Here is a 27,037-nt window from a genome sequence, read left to right on the forward strand (position 1 = left end):
ATATTATCTCTCCAAATAAAATTCCCCTCTGATAATCTTCATATTCTTGCTGCACCGTTGCAGAGGCATGGCCATTACCAGGATCCAAAATGAGAGGAATCAGCTCCTGGTCCTCCTGAAAAGCTTGCATAGAAAGTCTTGCCTTGCCTTGCCATAGCACAAACTAGAAGGGTTCTCTTATAACCAAAAAACTTGTTCCCAACCCATGCAATAAGATTTGGGCAGGCTGATCATCATGTCAACTGAATTTATTCAAATTTATTCATGGTGAGATTATTCCAGGGGCAGGGTTTTTTGTGGATTTATCATATATTTTAATTATTTTTTTTCCTTTTCATCCTTTTCCCACTGATATTATTGACTTAACAGGCAGCAGAAATACCCCTTTTCAGCTTTCCATATTACCAACTCCAACAAGCCGAAATCTCAGATTGTTCTTTTCCATGTTTCCTCTTTCTCTTGTTTTACACAGAGTGGTCTCAACAGAGAGCAACAGTGACACTAGCACAGCCTTAGCTCTTCTGAAAAATGGTTCACCAGATACGTGTTGGGATCATATTAGTCCGCCTGACCCCACTGGCTGTGGTAGTGTCAGTGAACAGCTGATGAACGTGCTTAAGGCTTTCTTCTCTTCAGATATTTCCAGCTGATTAGCTCTCAATTCATAACAGAATTTCTCATAATTGACGCAACTGATTATTAGCACACAGTGCTAATAAGATACCTTTCTTCACATTTCTGCTATTTGGGTCCTGAAGTTCATCCAGTTCTTTCTATGTGATGCCTCAGACTCTGTTCATTTTTATTGAGCTTATTAAAGTTGCTGAATTTTAGCCCATTTTCATTTCCCTTGCTTGAGTCTAAACTAAAAATTAAGCTTCTAATTATATATCACCATAACCAACTCAACCTGAGGAATTAGCGATGTCTATTTGTAAATCCATGCATGTGTTTGTGTGCCTAACCCTCTACCCCCATATTTTATGCATATTCAGAATAAGATGCCCTCAAACGTGACAAAAGATTATCTAATGAACCATTCGACTATAAGGCTTATCTAAATTAAACACTGTGTAAAATAAATTACAGTTTGCTAAAGGAAATGAAACATATTTTACCTTTCACTAAAAATCGCATTTACTCCACAAATTAATCATGTTTCTCAAGGTTGATGAATAAACTAAAGTCTCAGCTCCTGTAAGCACCAGGCTCTGTGTTGGAAGGCAGAGACGGATAGCTTCTACACCAGTTTATTTTTGTCTGTGGAATGTCTCCTGACAAAAGGCAATTGTGCCCACAGCATATGTATATATATGCGTGTGTGTGTGTGTGTGTGTGTGTATGTAGTACTTTCTGCAGTTTCTTTCCTTTGTGGTTGTTCTGTTTCCATCAAGTATTTCTTAACAGTACATGCCCCTCAGTCCCTGTGAGTGGTAAGGTGAAGCGGCAGGTAGCGTGAGGCCTGCTGGGTTCTTGTCTGAAACATATCTGCACAAATGGTGAATTAAGACTTTCTGAAGGGATGCAGAACTTGAGGCATCTTATCAGCAAGTGTATTCCTTTGTAGAGAGTTCCAAGAGACTCTTCTCAGTTAGCTCAGAGTTACCCCGAAGCGCTCATATCTTGATAAATTGTTTGCCAAAGTCACTTAGAAAATGCTGTGGGTTTTTAGTTGAGTTATTTTTCCTGTGTTTTTCACAGAGGTCTGTGTTCTGAGATAGGATTTTCCCAATTTCCTGCATCTCGCAGTGCCAAGAAAATATGAAATCTGAATAGACATAAAGATTTCTGGTATTCAAATGTCAGGGTTTGGACTAAAATAAGTGCCAGATTTGCTTTTATTCTGCTTATGTGTCCTTAGAGACTGCTACTAGTAAGGGTCTGGTGCTCACAATAGCTTATACTCTAGAAGAAGCATATTCTGTATGTCCGCTTCCATAATGACCTCCATGTGCCTGATTTCCAATGGAACAATTCATATTTAAATGTCTAGGTAACCTGCAGAGTATGGATCTTCATTCATTCTGTGGAACTCAAATCATCCTATATCATCTCAAAAGGTGTAATTACTTTTCCATGAAAGATATCTTTCAAAAAGAGCCCCAAACCTGCAAACAACAAAGTAGTTTTTTTGTTTGGTTGGGTTTTTTTGACTGATCTGCACCTCTAAGCCCTGGGTCAGCAGTGTGCAGGAGGACGCAACATGTTTCTGAGTAGATTTTGACTTACTGTTCTTCGATGGTTGCAATGTGGAATGTTGAATTTTGCTGCCTTGCATTATTTTTTTTCAAAATAAAATTAAAAAGAAGAGACAAATTTCAAAGGCAAAACCAAGTTAAAAGACAAAATATCACTTTACACTCTTAACAACAGATTGAAATCTGGACTTAGAGAATCGAACATTAAATTGCATCAAACATATCCAAAAGCAAGTTAAATTGCTTTCTTATTTATATTTTATTGGACATTGACACAGAAGCACACATTTTCTATTCTCCTGAATTAGTGTTAGTTTGAAAAGTATCCTAGTCCTATGCTGTTTGATGTGACCTCTCTAAGGCATGAGTATCTGATTTTTCATCCTTTCTGAGAATCTATAATCATATAGGACTTTATTATCATATGGGATTTTATGTCTTAACAGTCATGCATATAAATAATTCTGGTCACTGTGGAAATGTCAGAAGGATTTCACAGATGCATCTTGAAGTGTTAAAGCTGTTGAAAACCAGAACTCCTCTTGGGTTGTCATGGACAAACCAGCTGGGTGCCCTCTTCTTGTTGTGTTCAGACTCCCTCTCGGGACAATCAGACCTTGACACTGACTTTTGCTGCCTCTCCTCATAGGTTTGAGGTCTGTTGTAACAACTCTGACACCACTAAGCAACTAAACAGTCAACAGATGTAGAGCGAGTTGCAGACATGGAATAAGAACAAGAAACCTACTGGAGTCAGGTGAAATTCCCTAAATCTCTCTCCCCAGAGACAAAGGAGAGCTGTTCAAGTGTTTTCCAGACTAATGGAAAAAATCAGCTTCTTCTGTTGCTTTACGACAGAAGATGTGGAGAGTATAAAAAGGTAGTAGAATGCCATCTCCTGCACAGTAAGAAAGCAGGATAGAAAATAAATTGAATTATTTATTTCTGTATTTAAGCACTTGGAAGGGATGCAGACAAAAGCGATATGGGGTCTTTTAAACTGAAAGAGTCTCATATGAGGAAAGGCATCACAATCATGTCCAGAGGAGAAAGGATATTAACAACATGTAAATGGTACATAATACAATAATGAATGAAACAAAAGGCTGTTTCTTGGAAAGTAAATGAATAATGACTTCATTTAAGTCTAGAGTTCTACATTAATTCATGCATATGCTTAATTTAAATGGGATAATTCCTGTGATGACCACACTGAATTATGTGTAAATTTTAGTGGGACTGAGTCACATTAAATTTGCAAATCAAAGTACTGCTCAGAAATGTTATCTGATTTCCAGGTATTAAATCTACAAACTCTATTAATTGTTTGAAAGTAGGTAGCCAGTGTATATGTATCAGATGAAAAAGTTAAATCCCACAATTTATATCACTATGAAGCTTAAACCAAGCAGTCCACTTTTGGGAAAGTTACTACATGCCCTTGGGGAAAAAAATTTTGTCTAGTTCTTATATACAGTCTATCCAAGGTGGCTGCTGTAAAGGCTGGTATAGATTCATAGTTTTAATTAAGCAGTTATTAAAATTTAGACATAGAGTCTAAGTAACAGAACTTCATGGTAATAAAGAGAGATACCTTATTTATTTTACTGAGAACATAAAGCCCCACAATTTTATGTATCTCCTACTTAGGAAAAAGTATTTTAGTAATATAGGTAATTATAAATAAATTTTATTCAATTCTTGTTTTGCAGGGAACAAACTCATTGCAAAGGATCATAATAATAAAAAAAGGTTTTAAAACTGACTCAAGTAAGAATAATTTTTTTACTGAGTGGAAACAAATACACTTACCATACCGCTGGTTAGAGTGTATTATCGCACAAACACTTCAAGCTGCCTTGTGGCAAAATGAGCATTGGAGTTAATATCATTCCCCCACCCACTTAACCTGCATGAGAAATTTCTCCTTAAACTTGAGAACAGTGTGGTGGGAGGATGCCCTGAGGGCTGGGGGAAGGGGATGCCCAACTTCTTGGGTGCTGTGCAGCAAAGCTTTGCCTGACGGATGGTGTTCTATGAGCCTCACAATGAGTTTACAAGACTGGACCATCAACAGCTAATTTTTTCTAAATGTAATTTGAGTTTTATGGTTTCACTTGGGTCTTTTTCCAGCTCTGAGTTTGTGCAAAGATGTGTATGGTTCCTTGCATGATTTAAGTGGCAGGGATGATTTACATAGGGTGGGGGGTAGGGAAATGCTGCTGTGTGGGTGGCGAGATTAATCTGCAATGACAAAATGCCCTGTATGGCAACTCCCCATAGGGCCCTGAAAAGACTGTTCAGGGCCTTTGTCACAGAAGCATGTAAGGATCTGTGCGTGGGATGAACCATGGGGTCTGGGAGGGGCTGGCAAGCACTTTCTTAGTAGCCCAGAAATAAATGATTATCTGGATGTGTCATGTGGAGCCCTTCTGGGATCCTGGGGTGCCACTCATGTGCCAAGGTAGCACAGCAGGGAAATATCGCACTGGATGGGGAAGAAGAGCTACAGGGATGGTGTGGCTGGCATGAGCTGAGAAGCTAGGCCAGGAGATGTGACAGGCAGTGACCCAAACCTTCATTCCCCTCTTGTCTGGCTATGACTTTGTAAGTGGTTCTGTATGAAAACAGATATAATATATAATTGAGTGGCAGGAGTGTGTTCTCATTGGAAAAGTGCCTGTGCTTTCATTTTAACTGGGGTCCTCGCTCTGTAATTACTTGTAAACACTCTATCAGTTATATGAGCCAGATGGTACAGTAGATGGCTTTTAGCGACTCCTGGAAAATAGAGAAGACTCTGACTAGACACCTTTTACTTTTTTTTTTTTTTTCTTTTTTTGCTGTTTGGAGCATGCATAGATTACAGCTTGCTTTAAACAGAGGGCCAAGATGAAGCCTCAAAACAGAGGCAGACAAAAACCTCGCGCTGAGTTTGGCACTGGCAGTGTGAGATTGCTGAAGCTGCAGTGCCGATCCAAAATATATGTACTGTAAGATGCACAAGAGCAGCAAGTTGCAGGCTCTTGCCAGTCAGTATCCATCTACTTCACGATGACAGGGCTTGTGGGGACCTCTGTTGTCTTCGGTACAGGTTCCAGTGTGGCTTTGCGGAGCATCAGCTGTGCTAGATGTATTCTGGTTTGGACAGGACCTGCAACTCCTGCCCTCCGTCGCTCCTTTCCCGGAAAGTCCCTCCCAGCCTTTGAGTTCTTCTTTCCCTGTAAAAAATAAGGAATGATCAGAATTAAAACGGACAAAAATAGTTAGTCAGTTTACGGACTGTGCTTGCGTTCCCTCCCTTCTTAGGGGGTAATCAGAGTGACAGTAAAGGAGCAATACTCGAAAGGGGGGCAGAGGCGGTTGCTGAAGAAGCAGTAGATGAGGGGGTTGATGGCACTGTTCAAGGCTGGCAGGTTCTGAATGATCACGGATGCGAAGAAGCGCTCTTTAGTCTCAGGGAGTATGTTGAAGTTGTCCAGGATATCAAAAAGAAAGTAAGGGCTCCAACAGAGAACAAATGCTGCAGAAGAGAGAGAGAAGAAGAGCTTGACGTTGGATAGTTGAGCAATTTAGGGAGGCAATTACACACTCATGGAGAGACTGTCATAACACATAAATATTTGTTTATGCAAAAAACCCTCTCGCTATTCAGGATCTTATTTAAGAGAATAGTTATTAGATTGTGCTTTTATTTGTCTTTATTTTTATTTTAATGCCTATAAAATATATTATGTGTACTCCTCTAAGTGTTTAGAATGCTCCCTTTAGACATATTTAGACACTTCAGAACACTACACAACACATAAAGGGTAAATAGGTAGCCAGTTAAAGCATCATCAGTTATAGTGAAGTGCTCTTTTAATGGTCCCCTGAGTGAGCAGCCAATCTAAATGTACACGCAACCGAAGCGCTGCTCCGTGACAGCACTGCCTGTCATAGCCACCTATTAAAAGAAGGCTCTCAGACGCCCAGGAGCAAGGAATGACACTCTTTCACACCACATTACAGCAAACCAACATGTCATTTGGTATGCTGGCTGGAGGTGCTGTGTACATGGAATGTGCAGGAAGATTCTCTAATTTCCTGTACTGCCATTTGAGAGACGAATTTGAGGAAGGGAAAAGAAGACTGCATTGCTCATAGCCTCTGGTTTTTTTCAGAGGTGGTAGGGAAAAAAAGGTCACAGATCTACCTTTATTTGCAAACACAGGGAATGAATCTGTCCTTCACAAATTTTTGTGTCATCTCTTCTCACAAAGGCTTATGATTCAGGATTTCCATAGAAATGCTGGGGGACAGGTAGTTCACTCAACAACCTATAAGTACCTGGGTTGCAAACAATCTGTAAAATCAGACACGATCTTTTCCTGACCCAGATGAGACAGAAGAGTGACCTCATGCCTGTTTCTTGTCACATTAATCAGTATTTCTTCTCTGTCGCTTAGCTGAGTGCTAAGCACCAGCTTAGCACTAACTGTGCTAAGGATCATAGCACTAACTGTGCAGAACTTTAAGTTACCTGCTTGCACATCAAGAGAGGCTGCGTGCCTCTGAAGGTACACTGAAATACTGACCATCCATGTGAGCTCTTAACTCCTGATGGCCTTGCAATAGTAGTTGCATCTGACAAAATCTTTCTCAGAAAAGTTCAGGCACAAAGAAGCTGTTCTTGGGCTTATGAAAGGTATGAATCACACCACCCTCTCTCACGTCTGCAGGCGCTACCTCTACACGGTGAGCTAAGCAACTCAGCAGTGGCTATTATCACAGTATCCTCCAATCTGAATTTTGCACAGTACTGGAAAGAGAAGCACTCTCTTTTTCAGTGTCAGGGGATGATTGTCAGCCCTCGAGAGTAAACAGCTTTGGTCGCTTTCCTGCATTTCTCTGCAGTTAATCACAAGCCTTGTGTGACGCTGGTTTTATTTATTGAGATAGAATATCAGCCTCCTAATTGCATCAGAATAATGTAATTTCCCTAGGAGACAGAGAACGCCTGCACTGAGTCATCTGTTGCTCAGTCAGGAAAGGAGAGTTCATTCTTTCCATCTCGGTAGGCAACACACCTGTAACATCAAATGCAATCGCTCCACATCTTGCCTCTCCTTCCTCTGCCTTGCACCAGCCCAGCAGCTCACATGCCATACATAGTCTCTAAGCCTAAAAGACAACTCAGTTGCCAAATCTTTCAGCAGTCTGGATGGGAAGGAGATGACCCCTTCCTTTTTCCTTTTAGACATTGTCCCTTCTTTACTTTCTTAATGCACATGAGGGGCTGTGCATATAATTTCATTTGAGGCTTATGTCAGATGCCTAAAATAGGAGTGTATCAGCCACAGGAGAGAGGAAGGACAGGGTCAGAAGGCAAGTCAGGGATCTAAGTTCCTTCTCTGAGCCATCTACTGCACTTTGTCTGCTGCTGATGGAGGTTGCTAGGGAGAAGCAGCTTCCTCATGTCAGCATCCTCCCTAGCTATCAGCTGAGGGGCTTTTCACTTACCAAGGATAATTACAATGCTGTACTTGATCGCTTTCACTTTTGCCCTTGATATGAACCCACGACTGGTGCAGCCAGCAGCGGTTGTGCCACCTGGGAAAAGAAGAGTTCAGCTAGTAAGAGAATAGGGCTGGTGTGTGGATGTGTCAGTGTGTACCTTGGCAGGAAGAACAGGAATACATAGCCCCATCCTTCCCTGGTGTCAGTCAGGAGCTCAGTAGTTCCTGAAATTTGGGCACTTTCGAGTCTGCTCAAGTTGAACCCTTAAAACCTGAACCACCCAAAATCAAAAAGGTAAATGTAATCAGAGTAGATCTTTCTGAAGCATTTTGGCATTTATAGTCTTGGGATGGAATGCTCACTCATTTTATAGCCTTCTGTGGCCAAGAATTTCTGATCTTGAGCAAAATACAGATTTGCTAAGGAAATGCGAAAACACAGAAAAAGCGTTACCTAGGTATATGCTAGAAAATATTTATTCTGAAAATGGACAAAGTTCTAGGAATAGGAATTCTAAGTTCTAGAATAAGTAGTTTTTACTTTTTAATAATTTTCTCACAGATTTTTCCTATTGTTTCTCTAAAGAGGGCTTAGTGTCAAAGGAAAGAAGGTAAACAATGTAGAAAAGAGTTATGAATGAACATTTACAGAAACCCCATTTCCACTGCTGTGATGGGGGCCCAACGCAACACTGCACATCCAGGCATTCCCAGATTTGTGAGAACCAGCTGGAATTGAACCATGAGGCTGGAGTCACGTGCATGCTGAGACTCACCAGGACAGCTGGATAGGATGACAGCCTGAGCTTTGCTCTTCATCCAGATGGTTCGAATCACGATTGAATATATGACGCTACAGAAGGGAAAGAGTCATTGGTATTATTAGGCACAGTAAATTTAGCAGGCATCCTGGGTCATTTGTGCTCTATGATTACACTTATCTATGTGTAAGGAGTTCATTGAGATGATGGGGCTGCATAGGAATAAAAATAATAAATGGCAACAACAATAGTAAATAAGATATGACTCTCACATAGTATTTTTCTGAAGCAGATCTGAAGAACTTTCACCATGGGAGTCCTTATGATTGTCCTGGCTTTGTAGATGTCAAATCTGAGGCTCAGAGGAAGGCAGTGATTAGGCCAAAATCTCACAGGAAAGAGCTCAGTGGGGATTTTGAGCTAGCCAAAGCCAAATCCTCCTGGGTACCAGCCCCAGGACACTAGCTTTGAAATGAGGGAAGCAGGGGGAGGGACCTGGTACTGCTATATGTACACTTCTGTTTTGGTGTTACTTTGTGAGTGTGAAGCTAATGAATAAAAAGGTACCCTGGGGAATTTGATAGGGGCGAGATCCACGAGAAATGCAGTTAAATACAGCAGTGCTCAGTTTTGGGTCTCAAGGTCCTGTGGTGGAAATCAAGGAGGACAGAAGTATCAGATAGATGATTCAAAACCAGATCCACCACAATTTGCATATTTAGAGAGAAATATATACTTTCCATGGGAATAGATGAAAAGTGCCCTAGTGCACAATGACCTTGGATAGTTATGATCTTTCCCTAAGGCAATAACCAATCTGAACTTCCATTGGTTTAGTATGGAATAGGGAAAAATAATTTCTTCAAGCTGAAGATCTGTTTGAACCCACATCCTCCTTGAGGATGTTACCTTTTCAGCAGTTTATATGCGAAAGATACGAGGCCTTGCTCTGACTGCCTTTTCTCCTGCAAGTGTGCATAACGTGCAGCTAAAATCACTAAGCAACAGCATACCTTTGACTGCTGTTTTCCTTTTTGGTTTGCTAAGGAAGACAAAAAATGACTTAAGAATATTTCAGCTAATGCACTCAGGTTGCCATGTTTTCCTGATGTAAAATCCAAGCGTCATAACAGAAGTCGTTATGTACCGTTTGCAATACAACACAGTGCTCTGGAGAATCTGGGGCAGCCTGAGCATTAATTGCCTTAAACCTTAGTGGTCCCTCTGTGAAAAAGGTGCAACTAAGAACATTGTTTCAGGGTGTTTTATAGAGGCAAAAACGTGTCTTACTCTTATGTGGTTTATTTTTATTGTCAGAAGAGGCATTACTCTTACTAGACCTTTCAGATTGATTTATGAGCCTTTCCTACAGCACCATCAATTGCTAGACACGCTTGCAAAGGTGATATTTGTGCTCAAAAAACTACTAGAAATTTGGAGGTAGAAACTGTGGAAGTTTGAGTCATCTGGTTTCCAGATATAGTATATGAGAGCTGTAAATTCATTGTGCGGTCTGGGCTGTGCAGTAGAGCCGTAACATCTTTGCCCAGTGAGGGGTTTGCATGCAGTTGCTGTGGACTACAACTTGCTCTCCTTAACCTCCTCAAAGGTCCAGCTTGGCTCCCAGCTGACTTGAACATTTTCCTTTTATCTCCTGGCTTTTCAAGAGGCTGTTTATTTAACAGCTCATACACTTGAGAGTTTCTTTCTACTTTGTACTGACAATGGTGGAAAATTCCCATATTATTTCTCCTTTGATTGTTCCAATGAATAAGAATGTATTATAATGATAATTGTTGTAATCTCAAAACAATTTCCAGCCAATTCTTAAAAATCCTGTTTCTATTTTCTCCCTAGCCTGCTATCTCTAGTCTGGCCTTTGGTATTTGTAGTCGAAACAATGTCCCCTCTGATGCAGACTTGCCTGTGTCCAGCAGGACATGTTCAGAGCTGCTTAAGCATCAGGACAAAGAGGTCTAATTCTGTAGTCAAAATAGTCAGACTTCCTACTTGCAGCCAAGTGCCACAAGGATTGAATTATAAAGTCAGGCTCCTCACTTGCTTTCCTTTTGACCCCAGAATGCTTTCCCTCTTGGCTGCAGAAGGAAGGAACATGCCTTTTGCCAGATAGTTACAACATTTTTTGTCTTCATTGGCATTTCACATATGAGATTACATGTGATTCATTTGTATCCCTAATTTTTAGGACTCCAGTGGAAAGCTGAATTCCTGTTTTAATCCAGAGGTTTATAAAGTGCTGCCAACATAGTGGGTTTGTGCTGGTGTTTTTGCCTCTGTTCATCTTTCATATCTCTATAGCTGAAACCATTGGAGCTTTCCTTATCAGGAGTGGACCAGGGGTGGTGTAAGGATGCTCAAGGTGGGTGTCAGGAAAGCCAAGTCACTTGTTATGCTAGGTACTCTTCTGAGTGATGGTTTTGCCAGCCACGATTATGCCTTTATGATTTGATCTCTCTGGGACTCCAAAGAGTACCTAACTCGTACTAGTGCCTAACCAATTTTTTTCCCCATAGAAATGTTGGCATGGAGCTAAGAAACTGGAGTTTCCAGAAATTTGTCACCTAAATCTTAAGATCATAGAAGGCAACTGCATGTGTGTTTCAAAGCCACAAGAGTAAAACACTTATGGAACAGAAGTTGTGTTTTTCTTACAACAGAAAAACAATTTTTTTTTTCAGAATGCATTTGTAGCTCCTTTCTTTCTGTAAAAGGCAGCTGAAGGAGAATGTGGAAGTTGGTCAGATCTCAAAGGGTGGGAAGAAATTCCCACTTGGAAAATGAAGTGGCAGATGAGCAAAGAGTAACAGGGAACAGATGATAACTGGTATTCAGAGGGGTGTTTGGCAATGGTCTGCACCATTCTGACCGTATTGTAATATCTGTTCCCTTCCTCTGCGTGTCAAGCTGCTCAGCCTTCACTATCAAGTGTAAAAGCACAATACACATTGCCACAAACCCATTTTTCAACCCATGTAACATGTCTGCATGCTGCTTGCTCTTGTCTCCACTGAAAGCACTGAGAGATATGATGTACAGTTCTTTAGGTCCAGATGTTGTCACGTTTCTTTGTATCTGTAAGCACAGAGTGCACTAGTCTTAAAGCCCTCACTCAGGTTTCTTGGGGGCTATAGAAACATGTGCTCTAGTCATTGTAATACACACTGTGATATGAAAATATTATATGAGTTGTTGTGGCCCATTATTTTTAGGTGACAAACTAATGAAAGAGTACTATTTATCATGGAGTAGTCAAACTTGAATGGAAAATTCATCCAAGATATTTTGAAAAGGAGCTGCTCAGGCCTTGGAGACCACAGGATAAAAAGGACATGCTGTTGATCTGAAAATGTGACAATTTTTCTAGCCCTGATAAAATGCATATCTTGAGAGGTGGCAGGAAAATACGAGAATATTGTTCACATTATGGATATATCTGAGAAAAGGAAATTCTTTGCATCTCCAAAACCAACTTAGCATGATCCAAATTCTGAAGGACTAAGATCCATTTTCATCATTGCGTCTTATTAGTTAATGGTGTTGTTTAATAAGCCTCATTGGTAATTACAGCATTCTTTATCAGGTAAATATGTAACTTATGTTTAGTCATACATGAACAGTCCCACCCCATCTTTATTTTTAATTCATGGATCACTTTTTTGGAAAATGAACTGTCTTCTGGTAAGGTTGTGTATTGGTATTATCAACCATAAGAGTTATTGGTCTGCCCACTCTTTAAACACAGATTATTTATTTTAAGTAAATAATTGCATTATGACAGTATCCCATCCAGCCTCAATATTTTCTAGTAAAATGAGCCTTTACCATGGCAAAAGTGCACTTAAGCTCCCTGCTAAATGCTTCTATTTATCATCCAGCGTTGCCTATTGTTCCTTATAATTTATTTGTGCAAAGTGATGCAGCTGCATTGTTTTATGGTAGCTAATTTATAGTGCTGCTTATCTAAAAAAAAAAAAAAAGGCATATGTAATCTCATTTGAACAAACCATTGCAGGTATATGTGATGGGTAAATGAAGAGATGAGCAGATATTAGAACATATGTGCAGGATCTATGCTTTCTTATTTAGAAATGGAAATTGCAGACAAAAATGAATGTGTTCACTGAATCAAGCTCAAAAAATGACCTTTAGTATTATTATTAATGGTATTTCTAGTTCCTTTATTTAATTCAGAGAAATACCTTTTATTTAATCTATTTTTTTATTTCATTACAATGCCTTGGGTTTAATTCCGTATATTTCCTTTTAGTCAGTTCTGTTTTTTCTCTTCTAATTATTTTTCAGCTACTCCAAAGCAAATGTTCTCTTTGGAGTTTAGATTTTAAACAGCAGATGGACATTTTTCCTCTCTGCTTCAAGAGGAGGTTTAGCAATTTTTTTTAAACATGAATTTGCAATTATATTAGATAAATGCCTATGTATTACATTCATAATATAAAAATATATTTAGCAATCATGAATAACAGCTAAAACCCCTCTGAATTTCTGAATACTCAAGTACCAGAATATAATTATGTTTTGACAGAGTAGTGATACAGAATAGAAACCCAGTAGCTGTCCTGTCTCCCCATCACAGGATCTGATGGGCCTAGATGCAACTATTTGCAGGAGAGCAAATTTGACCTGTATCTAACCTCTGCTCAGCAATGCCCCAGTTTTCAACTATCACAGATGCCATTTGAGCTTTTCTTGGTGTACTTCAGCATAGGAGAAAAGGCTTTGGTTATAGTTGATGACTCTCTCAAATAGGAGAGAACCAATTATTGCAGGTTCCCTAATTACTTTTGTCTGAATATTCTGAGGTTTGGTAGGTTGACAATATCAACTGCAGAAGTGGTAGAATAGTGTAAATAAGAGGGAACAGAACAAATTTTTAAGCACTGTATAGAAATACCTGATGCGGGATCTGTGGCTCTCCCTGTACGACACTGAAATAGTGGGGACAAGGAAAGATTTTACATTAAAAGAACAAATATTCTCCCCTTTTTTCATCTCTCAAAGATAACCACACGCTTGGGTTAAAAATACTAATAACAGCTTTTCATTCTGTTTTCATTATTGACGTCTTGTTCATTTGTATTATAATCAGATGAAAAAACTTGCTAAAAAACCACAAGCTGTTTGATAACTGATTGCTGATTTCCCAGTTGCGAAGAAGTGGTAGGAATAGACCTCACAAGTATTTAAATCTTTCAGACTGTTGCAGTTTTCTTCATAAATTACCTTTTTAAATATATGTTTAAAAAACCCCAAACAAAACAGGGGGACAGAATGTTTTCTTGTTTGATGTTTTGGCTTGGAATCTAAGTGCTCACACCACATCTGGGGGTTTAGCTTGTCAGTGGAAGGATTTTCCAGACTGAGCATAAGGTTATCAGCTAAATAATTCATTCCATGGGCTGCAGTGTTATGAATAGCACAACTCCTGTGAGTTAGTTGAAGGCTGTCAGGAACATGTAAAATCAGCTCTACTGAGAGAGCTGAGGGATGGATGAGAGAATCTTAAAGATGGTGGTGTCTGGACTGTAAAAAGTGAAAACAGCTCAGCCAAAGCAGTGTATCTAGTGTGGAATTAAGTCCTGCGCCTGAAAAGTAAGATTTTATCCTTTTTATGCACTTCAGATGAACAGCACCAGAAAAAAGTGCTGTCATCAGTGAACAGCTTTGCTCTAGAGGTTTGGTTTTCAGCAAATTCAGGCAGCAGAACTAATTAAGAATTAACTCCGCCAGCCAGTGTCCCACATTGCATCAGGCACCTGCCGTGCAGCTAAATCAGAGTGCTTCAGCAGAGAAAATAAAGTAGCTGTGCAAACAATATGAATTTTTGCAGAAAAGATTTTATTTTTTTCCCTGTGTGCACCCTGCCTTACTGCCTCAGTAAGTGTGTCGCGTGCCTTGGCTTCTGGTTTATATGTAGTCACAGCTTCTTAGATACTGATCCTTAACTTTTCAGTCACATCTATGTGACTTTTCAGTGCACATCTATGGATCTTCTCTCTGTCATTATGTTGTGGCCTTTTTTAGGTAACATCTTCAGCTAAAGAGCATTAAAAAAAATAAATCACAAAATGCCTTCCTTCATTTACTAAATAAAACCTTTCATTTTTATAATTAATCTCTTGACAGAGTAACACACAACTAGGATGCACATGATCTCTCTCACCCTTATGAAATCGTGTCTCATTTATCATCAAACGTACTGTGCATCTGAAAGTATTAGGTGGAACAAAACATTTGCAGAGAAAGTGAGTCCCTGCAGATATTAACAGCCATTCCTGTTGTTCTTGAGCCACAAACTGCTTACCAGAGTATTTATTTGCTGCAACCACATCAGGTGGATTAGCTTTAAACTCCTGCACTGCCAATAATTTTTGACAAAATAGATGTCACACCTTCAGGCTGCATTGACAGATGTTTTACAGATACATCAGCTGGGAAGTTGCAACGTTCATTTTTATGCTTGAGACTTGAAAAAACATTCTAAAAAATAGCCATTTCTTTCCAAATTGCATGGTATTTTTTCATAATGTCTCAGCTGACCTTGCCCTGATGATAATCCTCTTTTTCTGTAGTTCTAGACCATCCTCTGTGTTCTGAAGAAAATGGTATCACTGACAACTAGAAATAAATAGGCACCAAAAAATCTTTCCCTGTACCATTCCCCTTCCTTCCTCCCAGTGCCAGACACCACTTAGGACATGTCAAAAATCTGACTTCTGCTGACACAGGAGCATTTGTATTAATATACACTGAAACCAGGGATGTGTCTGGAAAGCAACGGCACTGCGCTGCCCCCTGCCTCCAAGGCCAGTGTTTTAAGTTCCTGAGCTGCCATAAACTTCTTGTGTGAAAGTTGCTTAAGGTTAAAGGCACAAAAATTTTAGGATGTTTTATTCATGTCTCAGCTGTCAGGGCAATCTCATGAAATGCCAGTTTCACTGCCTTTCCCTTTCCTCTCATGTCTTCATCACCTTCTTGCTTCTGGGGATTTACTGTAAAGCAAGTCACGGAGCTGATCTGGTTTGAATATCTTCCTTTGGCAGGGAGGAGGGGAGTATAATGTCAACAGCTCTGAAATATTCGTTGCTCTGTAACTTGTCTTTTCTTGCCAAACAAGTATATATGGCATGTAAAAAGGAGTAGCTGGTCTGTAATAGAAAGCGTGCAAATCTGTATGTTTGAGGGGGAAAGAGATGTTTCACACACCTATGGAATGACTGGTAACTGGACAGGCTGTGGGTCTTTTTCTAAAAAACTTAAATGCTGGCTAGAATTTCCTGATTGCTAGCTACTTGAGAAAGCTCATTAAAGAATCCCTCTAATAGTAACAGTCATCCTCAAAGTTTTCTAGTGCCATTTCTTTCCACTCTTAAATTGCTTTTTGCCTGTTCAGTGTATGTTTATTTTTTTTTTTTTTGCTGCTAGTGCTGGGCTGCAGATCTACCCAAATTTTTATTTACATATTCCCAAGAATATTTTTTGGTTTATTTAAAACTAGGCTGCTTTAAGAGACAGGACAACATATGGAGAAATGATCCTATCTAGGAAGGAAGAGCTATTGGACAACTTGGGAGTAATTTTTCTCTATTGCTATCACATCCTTTCTTTAAGGAGAATTTTCACGATTTTATTTATTATATCTGTGCAATCTGGCACAAAAATAGAAGGTTTAGCAAACTGACATGTTAAGAGCAAAGTGTTATAATCATCCCTTCTCTCTAGGGAGCAATACCAGTCCATGTTGAATCCATATCAAAAAGTCAGGTGACTTCAAGTACCACATGGTTTTGATTCTATCAAAGATAAACTTGTTTCTATTAAAAGGTGCAGAACTTAATGTCCATGATAAAACAGTAAGAAACTTCAAGGCATTTAGCTTTTGTAGCCAGTCTCCTCATCCGCCGGAAAAGGTCAGCACCTTCTTCTACTCCCCACCCTGCTCTCACCCAAGGTGCTAATGAGCAGGAAGCTAACAGAGACTCATGGCTCATCACTTGTTGGAAAAGCAGATGGACTGAGAGATATATCCAAGGGACATGCAAACATAATTCCTCTCTTAGAGTCCAAACAACCTGTCATCAAATTATGTGGGGGAAAAGGAGTCCCAGCAAGTCTTTTTTGCTGCTAAAAAGAAGAGATGGACACCAAGAAATCCTAGTAACCTTGCTACTGAAAGAGGAAAAAAAAAGGGGGAAAGAAAGATAAGGGCTCAGAGAACAAGTTACTGCCACTGGGAGCCTTTCGAGGCAGTTAAGAAACCTCAATCCCCTTCCACATCAGATTTTGGCTGCTCCTTTGCGTTGGTAACTACTCATGGCTAGATAATTTTTGTTTAACGTCAACTAATGGCAGTGCCCTAGAGGGAGGCAATAAACTTCACTGATGACTGGGCACAGTCTGGGTTATTGGTTGGCCTCAGTTTAAAATAGATTCTGCAGCAGATTGCCTTTGTGATTTGGGGCAAATCAGTCTCAAATATTTGCAGCTTAGGTTCCCCATAACAAAACAGGAAGAATTGTATTTGCTCCTATTTTAAAAGTGGTTGGCAACTTCAAATGCTTGGAGGTTTCTTTCCAATCCTGGTGAAGGAATACTTGTCTAAAACTGTGAAGCTTGAGAGCACTTCAATTTAATTTTACTATAATTAGTGTTAAATGTAGTTTCCTGTGCTTTTATTAAAGTTATCTTTTGTAATAATAGATAGATATTCATACTGGATTTATGGAGATATCTTTCAAGCCTGAAGCTGTGGAGATAAGTGGACACACTTAGAGATTCATTCCTCTTTTCAGAGAAAATGTTTCTGGCTGTTAATACCACATGGAGAACACCCAGGGCAAGTACAGCGACCCATGTATTATGTGATAAAAACCGAAGCAGCTATACAGCAGGTATGGAAATGAAATTGTAATGAATGAGTAGAAATTAAGGCATTGTGCTGATTGCACACTTGACAGCTTTTACCACATGCTTGCTGATTGCGGTTCAGGCTTACCTGATAATGATCAGAGGAATGAAATACACCAGGAAAGCCACCACTGTCATGTAGGGTATCCAGTAGGAGTCATCAGGCCAGAGAGCCCAGCACTGCACTTCTCCGTTGGAGAGCTGCCGTTTCCCAAAAATAATCAGAGTTGGTATGGAAAACAGGAAAGAGAGGCTCCAGGCCACTCCAATAAGCACTTTCGCCTGTCTTTCTGTGCAACAGAGTCAAACAGACAGTGTTAATGGGGTTGTTGGTGAGAGTGAACCCTTGCAGCAGTACTGACAGAGGGGCAGGGAGGAGGAGGAAATCATGTAAAGAAAGGGAATTTTAGGCTTCAGTTGGCTGATGCTGAAAAGACTATGAAGTAAAAAAGGGATTTCATCTCTTTCTCATGATAAATAATCATGTCATTATGGGCTTGTACTTTACGAGTTTTATTTAAGGATGCTTAGGGTCTGTTGAATCTGAAACACTATGAGAAAGGCACTGGTCTGGGTCAGCAAGTCAGAAAAATGAAATGTAAATAGTTCCTCTATGCTACCAAGAGAACCTTGTGAATGGATGTAAAGGACTGCAGGCCTGCCCTACTGCCTGCCTATTGATGCACCTTGAAGTGAGAAAGATTGCAAAACCTTTCCTATCAGGAAAAAGAAAATGCCTCAGTTCAGGATCAGAACAGAACTGCATACCCAGCTGCCTTTACCTCCAGCTGCAACTTTACAGTCCCACAGAAATGTGGTCCTGAGGAGCATGGGCATCTCCTGCACTTCTCTGTATCGTGATGGGGGCCAAACCCAGCTCCCGTTGAAGAGCATATGCCCAAGCCATGACAAGAGTGGACTGCTAACCATGAGACATAGCACATGACGGTGCTCAAGTGCTCAGCCCTGTTTTATCTGCTACAAGAGACATTGACTAGGAGATGCGTGACCTCATGGTGAAGAACAGGAGCTGAAGGATCCCAGAACACCCAACAGATTTGGGCTACTGCTTCCTCTTGACTTCTGGCCTCCTCCACTGTCAAGTGGGGAAAACAAGTGGGCAACCAAATGTTGCCTGGTGGCATCCATGGGATTGTGTAAATATCAGTGTATCAGAGCAAAATGTCCCAAGGCTTTCATTTTCACAAATCGGTATCTTCTGGCTAAAATCCAGGTAGCTCTAGCGAAAAAGTGTGGGGAAAAAGGGCTGATCTGTGGAATACCAGTGATTTTCAGTGACAGTCCTCCTCAGTTAGATTGTGAGAGGAACAGATGGGGCAGCTTTTTTGATCTAGGAAGCTTTAGTGTTCAAATACTTTATTGTCCTAAAAAATACTTGAGGTGAAACAGAAAATCACTTTAAATTATGCATATCAAAAAGAATGTCTTTCCTCCTTGAAGCTCAAAGAGCAATACAAAAGCATGTGGGCGAAACATTCAAAAAGTAATTTTATGCTTTATAAAACATCAGTTGCAAATACTCAGTTATCCTGCTCATTTTTAAATGCTACCCACGTTCAGCAAAATACAGGCTTGCTAATCTAGGGCTTAAGGGAACTCTGATGACATCTGCCTAAGTGAGAGGGTTAGATTAAGTCTATAAATATTGCACAGGAGAAGGAGAACTGTAAAGTTTCCCAAAGCATAACAGAATAAACTTAGCAAAAGGAATATTAAGAATAAATTTTGCAAAATATTTCCTGACAGAAAGGATACTTCAAATGTGAGCTAACAACTTAAACTACATTCATACAAGTCTCAGTCGGGGTCACCTGTGTATTTCTAAGGGAAAAAGATCATACCTGGATAATATGCCTTATTTTATTTGCACTGTATAGCAATGACTGTAATTTGGACTGAAGTGGGCAATTTGGGTTGGACAAGAGTGGTATTAGATCTTTGTATTTTATAAAACATTACCTGCAATGTTCATTTATTCTTGTTTTAAAATGTCCCTTGTGTTTGGTAAAATATGGCCTTGCTAGTCTAAAGGGCTTTACAGGGCAGTGATTGCATTCAGGGAAGCAGACTTTTGTTTTATCAGACTAATGTTGATTTGCTGCCTCACAAGCAGGTTTTGTTTGTTTTTTTTTTGTTGGAGTTTTTTTTAGTAGTTACTCTAATATGCTCTAAATGCCAGCAAATCGTATAACTAGAAATATGTCTGTTATAAGCGGAATAAAAAAAATATCAGATTTTGAAATACAATACTCTATTTAGCCAGTCTCAGTATTTTCCTTTAAAAAACAACATTGCTGTTTAACTGGAGAGTTTTTCATACTGGATGGTCAAGACTAACTCCCAGGGTTGAGGTGGGAATCTCAGTTGTGAGCACTGACTCACATAAAGGATGTTTTCATGTGACTGTCCCCTTTACTCCACTCCCACCGTCCGTGCACTGTGACAATGGTTTTGTGCACATCTCTCTGCTCCCAGCAACGTGTGGCAGGGAGGCACCTCTTGGAAGGAACTTTCCTTCCTGCCACCAAGAACGTCAATGCTATGCAACCCTTTGATAAAGTGACTGCCACTTTAAAATTAGATTCTAAATCCAGAGAGAGTGGGCCGTTCCAGAATCTCATTGATTTGATGGACTTTAGCATTGTTTTCAGACTAAAGCCATGCCAGGGACAGTTTACACCTATTTGGGTTTCTTTTAATTAAGCAGTTCTTCTGTCACCTCTTGTTTAGTTTGTATGTTGTTTGCATATGCCTTTTCAACACGATGAAATGCCTTCTTCTATAACTTCTCAGTTTCTTTTCCTTTCGATCTTTATTTTACAATTTTTTATTAATGCCCCTTTTTGCTTACAGAATGAGGTGCCTCACAGTAAAAGTGTTAGGAGTAGAAGCCATACTTCTTTCACATCCTTTACTTTCTGTGGTCATTTATGTGTTTGCAAAATATAAAATATTCAACTGCCAAAGTCTGTCTTCTCAAAAACCGTGCAAAGTACAACTCATTGCAAATGCTTTTTAACAGGACTTGAAGCTAGTAACTAAACCACAATTTAAAAAAAAAGTTGGTTGACATTTTCAAAGCTAAATACTTGATTTTTTTTCTCAAATCACACTCCAAGGCCACATGGAAACATAATTTTTAAAATCACTAAGGAGAAACAACTCTTTTGTTTCTTGATTGAATGATTGCGAGGGGATGAGTGTTTCATTTTGGAAAGAAATTTGCCACAGGTTGACTCAGAACTGTTCATGAAGTTTCTCTGTGTCATCACCAATAACAAAGTTTTGTAAATCTCTTTGTTCTCTCTCTGCAGAATAACTAAGAGGGCATTTCAAAAGCCTCCCACATGGCACCTCTGCAAGAAGTAGCTGGGTTGCAAAAAGTGATTATTTTATATATATTCCAAAAAGTTGCTATCATAAATATATCTCTCTAGATTCTTCTTTTGGATTTGCAGATGCTTTCTTTTCCCCTTTGAACATGGTCTTTGCTTGTCCATCAGTGAGTAACCAACTCTTGCCAGAGGCAGGCGAGTTTTGTCAGTGCTTTTTCCTCTGCCCAGAGCTGCACCCAGCTGATGACTCTGGTACCCTTGACTGAGGGCAATGTCTGCTCTTCTCCAGTTTTAAAATAAAAGAAAAAACGTAATGGTATAGCAAATATGTATAGCAAATGTGACTTTTATGAAAATTTGAGGTGAGATTTGAGGTGATTTTGGTGCGGGTTCTTTTTCAACTTCAAAGTGTTTTTCAAAGATTAACCATCAAATTCTTTACTGTGCCCAGGCAGCAATTTAACAAGTGCTACTTTTCCTATACAATGAAGAAGAAACACCAGCAGGTCTGTATCATCTTGCCCCACTCAGCTGGTGGGTTTATGAGCACCTGCCTTCCTGATGCAACATCAGCAGGAGCTGTAGGGCACACCACACTTACCAAAGCCTGCTGAGAAAACCTTGATATCAATCTCCCCAGTCTAATAAAGTTCATCTGCACGCTGGAGAATATCAAGCTAAATTTCAGACAAGTATTTGAAGTTTTCAGATCTTAACATCTGCCAAAACTGCACCACTGCCTTGGCTGTGATTGATTCATAGGTTTTTAAGGCCAGAAAGGATCATTAATCTGATCCCCTGAATAGAGCCGTCTGGCAAAAGCCATCATTACTCCAAAACAAGAATGATATTTGCATTTGATTAAAGCACATTTTCCAGACCTCATGGTCCTTATAATTGTTCTTCTTCCTCCCCATCTGCTAATTCTGTTTATTCACTCAGTGCAACATACTTAATTGCCCCACTTTGTCTCTGTAGGAAAGAAATAGTTTTCTTTAAACTGTACTTCTAAGAGAACAGGAGATATTTGAGTGCTGTAAAAAAACCCACAAATCAAACCAAAACAAATAGAAGAAATTATAAGAAACAGTAGGTGTCCAAACTTATACGCTATATCTTTTGAAGTTCTTATTAAACTGTTGTATGAATTCTCAGTACCATCTTCTCCATCAAGTTATTTTATAGTGTGGATAAATAGAAAATATAGCTGTTGCAGCTTCTGTAGTCAGTATAGTTGTACAAGAGATAACTTTTGCCTATAATTACCTTCTAATAATTCTAGAAGATAATGAAAACCACTATACATTTTAAAATGTCATTTCATTCTTTGCTAACACAATACTTTTGAACACTGCTAAGGGCTAAGTGGAGTTTAGTAAATCCTGAAATCAGAGTTCCTTTGTCATTTGAAAAACTGTAATGGAGTTCAAATGTAGCTACAGCAGGAATAAATAATTCATGGCAACAAGATTAAGAATTTTGAAAACTAAAAAAACTATCCAGTAATATCCATAGCAATAACAAGGCACAGAAATTCTCCTACCTCCTTGCAAGAACTTCATTGGGTAAACTATGGCATGATACCGGTCTATGCTTAGTGACACAAGGACGTAAGTCGAGGCATAGAGAAGGACCACCTGAGGCAGAAGGTGTAACAAGAGAGCAGTTGAGAGAAATTTGTTGCAGAAAATTATGTCAGCAAGAACTCTGAACTAGGAATATTTGAAAACTTTTAAAGAAAGAAAAAAAAGAGAAAAAGCAAAAAAACCCCACCTTTTGTATTCACCCAGATATTTTTCCTTTACCTCGTCCACAAAATTAAAAAGATTTTATATGCTTTGATTAAAGTGTTTCAGCTTTAAATAGAAATTTTCATCATTCAGCACTTTTGAACAATTTTATACAGCATTTTTGTTGTGGTTTCCTGCTGTGGGGACACAAAGCACAGCAGCTTGGGCATACAGGGGAGCACGAGGTTTCTATACCTGGAAGTAGCGAACGATTCTGCAAACGATATCAGGAGCCATAAAATCTCCAGTGTAGCGCCAAATTATGTCAGTCATTATGTTTATGAGTCCCGTGAATGAATCTGCAAAGAAAATTAACTGAAGAAGCATTAAAAGAAGCAAATAATGACCGCAGGTGAGCCGCAGAGGTGGGTATGACCCTTGGGATGTACCAGCTCCCCCACTCCTGAGGGCAGCCAAGCCACAACTAGTCAGCTGAGAATGCTAGAGAAGCTGGGAAAGCTTCCAAAGGTTTGTGTATTTATTTTCTTGCTTTCTTAATTTACCACCAATCCATTCAGGCAGACAGCAAGATTCCTCTAAGCATGGGAGCCCATAGCTGGCTTCTCATGCACACAGCTTTCCTCTGCCCTCTGGGCTGCAGTTCAGTCTGGCTGGCACTACAAACAAGTCAGATGAGCTGGGCCCTTAAAGTCCTTTTTCCTCTCCATTGCTTACAAAGAGATGTGAGGTGACCAGCACTCCAGCCCTAGGCTGGATGCAGGTCCTGGTCTGTACCCGCATGACTAAAATTAACTAGGATCCATTCCTCCTCAAATAACAAGTTGCCTTTTTTTGTGAGTAGAGGTGCATAAAAATTTCCCTGTGGGTGTTAATCTCACATACACCTAAACATTTTAGGCTTATCTGTGAGAGAAATGGAAGGGACAGCCTGATGGGCCTGATCCTGCAGTATGCCGGGTTCACTGCCATCTACAAAGGGTCACCAGGTTTTCCATGAGGTATGGATAAAAAATATAGCACTAGGGAAGCTGTAGGTTAGTGTCTAAATGTGTCAGCTTGATCCCAGCTGTGCCAAATATTGAACTACTTAATGTCCTTTTTTCTTTTTCTGTTATTTCATTAAAAAAGTGTCTCCTACAAAAGCACTTGGAGTGATAACCAAATGTTGCTAAAATCAGAGGAAATTTTGTCAGGACTTAATTTGCAAACTTAATTAATTAATGACCAACCCTGTCTTGTCTGCTTAAGGTTAACCTACTTATGCCTGTACTTTTACTTTCGCCAAATTAAATACACCTCAGGCTATTTTTTTTTTTTTTTTTTGAGAAAATCTAAGGGGATATTCCAGCCTTTGTTCTGCTTATTGAACAAGTGAGTGCTCACAGAGATGCAGGTTTCATAAACAAATTGCAAGAACGGGTGCTCCTGTTGTACATATGGGCGATATTAAGTTTTGCCTCTAAAACCAAGTTCTCTCTGTAGGACCAAATTTTCTAAGTGCAGTCCACGGAAGAAAATGTGCATCAATCCAGTATCCTGCCACTTCAAGTAACATAGCATATTGCTCTTCTTGCACAGATTACCATAAAGGGAGAGAACAGGTTAGGAAAACATTTTGTGAAATTTATCATGACAAAACCAAGCAATATGAAGAAATAGCTTCAATTTAAAAAAAATTTAGGGTGGTGAAGTAAAGTGTTTCATTTTGATACCACCATTTTACATTTGAAAACCATCTCTAAAGTTTAGTGTGATTAAGGTGTTCTAACCCCCAAGTCAGAAGATTTTGATTTTAAATTTATGCCTTTGGACACAAGATATTTCAATAATTTTAAAAAAAGTTTTTGAGAAGTAAATAGTTTGAGCCAGTATTTCCAAGCAAACAGGCATGGGTTTTTCAAAACAGGTTTCTACTAAGCCCTTTGAAATTACAGAAATTCCAGATATTTCTACCTGGAAACTGAGATCTCAGCTTAATGCTTCAGAAAAAGCAACTTGTTTTGCTTCACTGGAAAACCAGGATAATTTTTTCTGTATCAGTAATTCTTTATCTCCTCATTTTTTCCTTCATTTATCTTGTCTTTTTCTTCACGGGTCAGTTCAAAATTAAGTTAGTGTAACTATATTACCTCCCTCCTTATGACTTTATTGTTCAATTAATAGTAGTTTGCTCTTTATTCTCACAGTGTTTCCCAACCCTGTCTTGTCTCTCTTCTCTCTTCCCCTGCCTCCATAGAGAGGCTGGATCAGAGATGACCTCCAGAAGGAAGTTTGTGGTTTGAAACCTTGTGTTAAATGTTGCTCATTGATTAGAGTGAGGGGGCACGGAATGATTGTTCCTTTGATGAGTATAGTGGCTTTAAGGCTTTACTGAAAAGACTGTAGGTTATTAAGGTGGTCTTTCAAAAAAAAACACAGAGCGTTAAGTTTTTCAAAAAGTGAAATGCATCCTCCAGCAGTGGTTCCAACCCATCCCTTCCCCTTTCCTTACTCCTGAATTATTGATTCATATTCTCTCTCTCTCTCTCTCTCTCTCTCTCTCTCTCTCTCTCTCTCTCTCTCCAGTAGTGAAATATTCATTGGTTCAAAGCAATGCACATCAACAGAATTTCACCTCAGGGTATCCTCTGGCTTTTCATGGTTTGAGCATCTGCCAAGCAGGTGCTAAATGGGGGCTCAGCTTTCCTCCAGAGGGGGAGAGCTCGAGGACTGCCCTCTTTCCTACCAATCTGAGAGCTCTGGAGAGAAAAGGGAAAGAGAAAGGAAAGCACCTCAGCTATCTGCTCATTTCCCTCTTCTCATCACCATTTTCCTATACCTTTCCAATGCATCAGGATAGTGCTTTGAAGGTACATCCTGCAGCTGTGGTGGGAGATGGGACAATGTCCTGGTGCTTTCCTTCATGCAAGCAATTTGGGCAGTTCCAGAAGCTTATGGCCACATCAGCTTTTTAGTTTGCATCAGTACTGTGGTTTTTAATCTGTGGGTGGCCCCCACTTCACTGACTTACATGATGGAGATCCACAGGGTAATGAGCCTTCGCTTCAGCTGTTGCTCAACTCTAAGTTATTCTCCAGGGTGCCCTTCATGAATCCTACACTGTGTACCTGCTAGCCAGTGCTCAGGCTGAGGGACCATAGAGGGTCACTCAGCTGAAGCAGACCCCTCTCCACAAATGCACAGAGTGAATATCAGCTCCATCCTTTTTATGCTACAGGTCTCTTCCTGCTGTATAGCATATCTACAAATATATCTATAGCCTTAAGTACTTCAGAAGCTTTAAACACAACTCTCAATTGTCTTTCCCTTGAGAGCCATTGAGTGAGGTTTTTCAGGTGACTGCAGAGGTTTTTAAACGAGGTTTAAACTTCACAGCTTCTTTGTGCTGTCAGCCTCAACTCCTCTCCCCCAGCAGTACATTTTAAGAGTTCTTTGTGCTGAGTTTCAGAATCACTGCGAAGGGCTCAGCATGCTCCTCTGAGCATGTGCCCTGAGCACAACACACGTGCATGCCAAAACCAATGTAGACAGCTGTGAGCGTGTGCCGAGTTTAGCCAGATTTCTCAATGCCCTTTAATTAGAGAAATATTCTTCCACTCAGCGTCCTCGTGTCTTCTCATGTTTTAGAAATCCCTCTTGTCTTTTCGATCCTAAAAGTACCAGACCAACTTTTCTCACTTCTCCAGTCTTCTGATCCCTGCTCCAGAGGGTGTTTCTTATCCTATCTCTGCAAAGCCAAAGCACCAGACTCTCTCACTATGACACAACTGCACACCTTTCGAGGATCTGTCCTGCAGACACGTGTTACTTTATATAGGGCCACCAAGTAAATAATGTGCCTTGTGCAGGTGATCAGACAGTATACAGGAAACATTATATGTAATTTGAATTGCTGTAATAAAGGTTAGTGTGTGTAAGTCATCTGGTTTCAGCAATGAATTCTCAGCAGATCACACATTCCTTGGCTGCTTTCAGCAAGCTTACACCTCAGTGCATGTCACTGGATGACATCATTGACATCCTAAGTGATGAATGTCAGGTACAGAAAACTAAGAGAGCTGGTACATTGCTCTAAACCTCGATGTCCTCATTAGTGTAGGTATCCTCACCACTCCTTACTAAGCTGGTGGCTTGCATATTAGATACTTGCCTTCTTTCACTGATGAATGTTTGTGGGCCAAACAACACCAAGATCATTTCTGAAAACTGTGCTAATCAACCTTCACTCATAACTGTGTGCAAGCTTGTCATTGCAACTGCTTCTTAATACTCTTCTGGGTTCTTTTACTAAGAAGTGGCATGTGTAGCATGGTTCTGTGTAATCATTGCTAGGCAACAGTGTGGTTATAGGCTCATTTATTTACTTAGAAAAATTGGTAGAAAATCAATTAATGAAATACATTCTCTTTTGATACAAAGTAAAGATAAGACAAAGTGCTAATTTGTGACTTTTAAGCCAAATGTAAATTCACAGAAGGATACAGATGAAATGATACTTTGTTGAAGAAAAGACATGGCACTAGTGTG

General features: G+C 39.7%; 1 protein-coding gene across 2 annotated transcripts in view; it reads right to left on the bottom strand.

Moving 5' to 3' along the window:
- Window positions 1-3,866: 3,866 nt before the first annotated feature.
- NPSR1 (neuropeptide S receptor 1) overlaps window positions 3,867-27,037 on the bottom strand; it is a 58,798-nt gene continuing 35,627 nt past the window's right edge. Inside the window, exons 3-9 of one of the 2 annotated variants that reach the window (XM_027729048.2) lie at window positions 22,745-22,848; window positions 22,303-22,396; window positions 17,492-17,693; window positions 8,473-8,549; window positions 7,701-7,790; window positions 5,541-5,721; window positions 5,239-5,419 (exon numbers count right to left, since the gene is read on the bottom strand). In XM_027729048.2, coding sequence (XP_027584849.1) covers window positions 5,326-5,419; window positions 5,541-5,721; window positions 7,701-7,790; window positions 8,473-8,549; window positions 17,492-17,693; window positions 22,303-22,396; window positions 22,745-22,848 — 842 coding nt within the window. In that variant the 3' untranslated portion in view covers window positions 5,239-5,325. Of the gene's footprint in view, window positions 5,420-5,540; window positions 5,722-7,700; window positions 7,791-8,472; window positions 8,550-17,491; window positions 17,694-22,302; window positions 22,397-22,744; window positions 22,849-27,037 lie in introns of both variants that reach the window. The other variant, XM_027729049.2, reaches the window with a different exon arrangement.

The sequence above is a fragment of the Pipra filicauda genome, unplaced genomic scaffold (assembly GCF_003945595.2).
Source record: "Pipra filicauda isolate LSUMZ 115617 unplaced genomic scaffold, ASM394559v2 scaffold363_size724302_pilon, whole genome shotgun sequence".
Lineage (NCBI taxonomy): Eukaryota > Metazoa > Chordata > Aves > Passeriformes > Pipridae > Pipra > Pipra filicauda.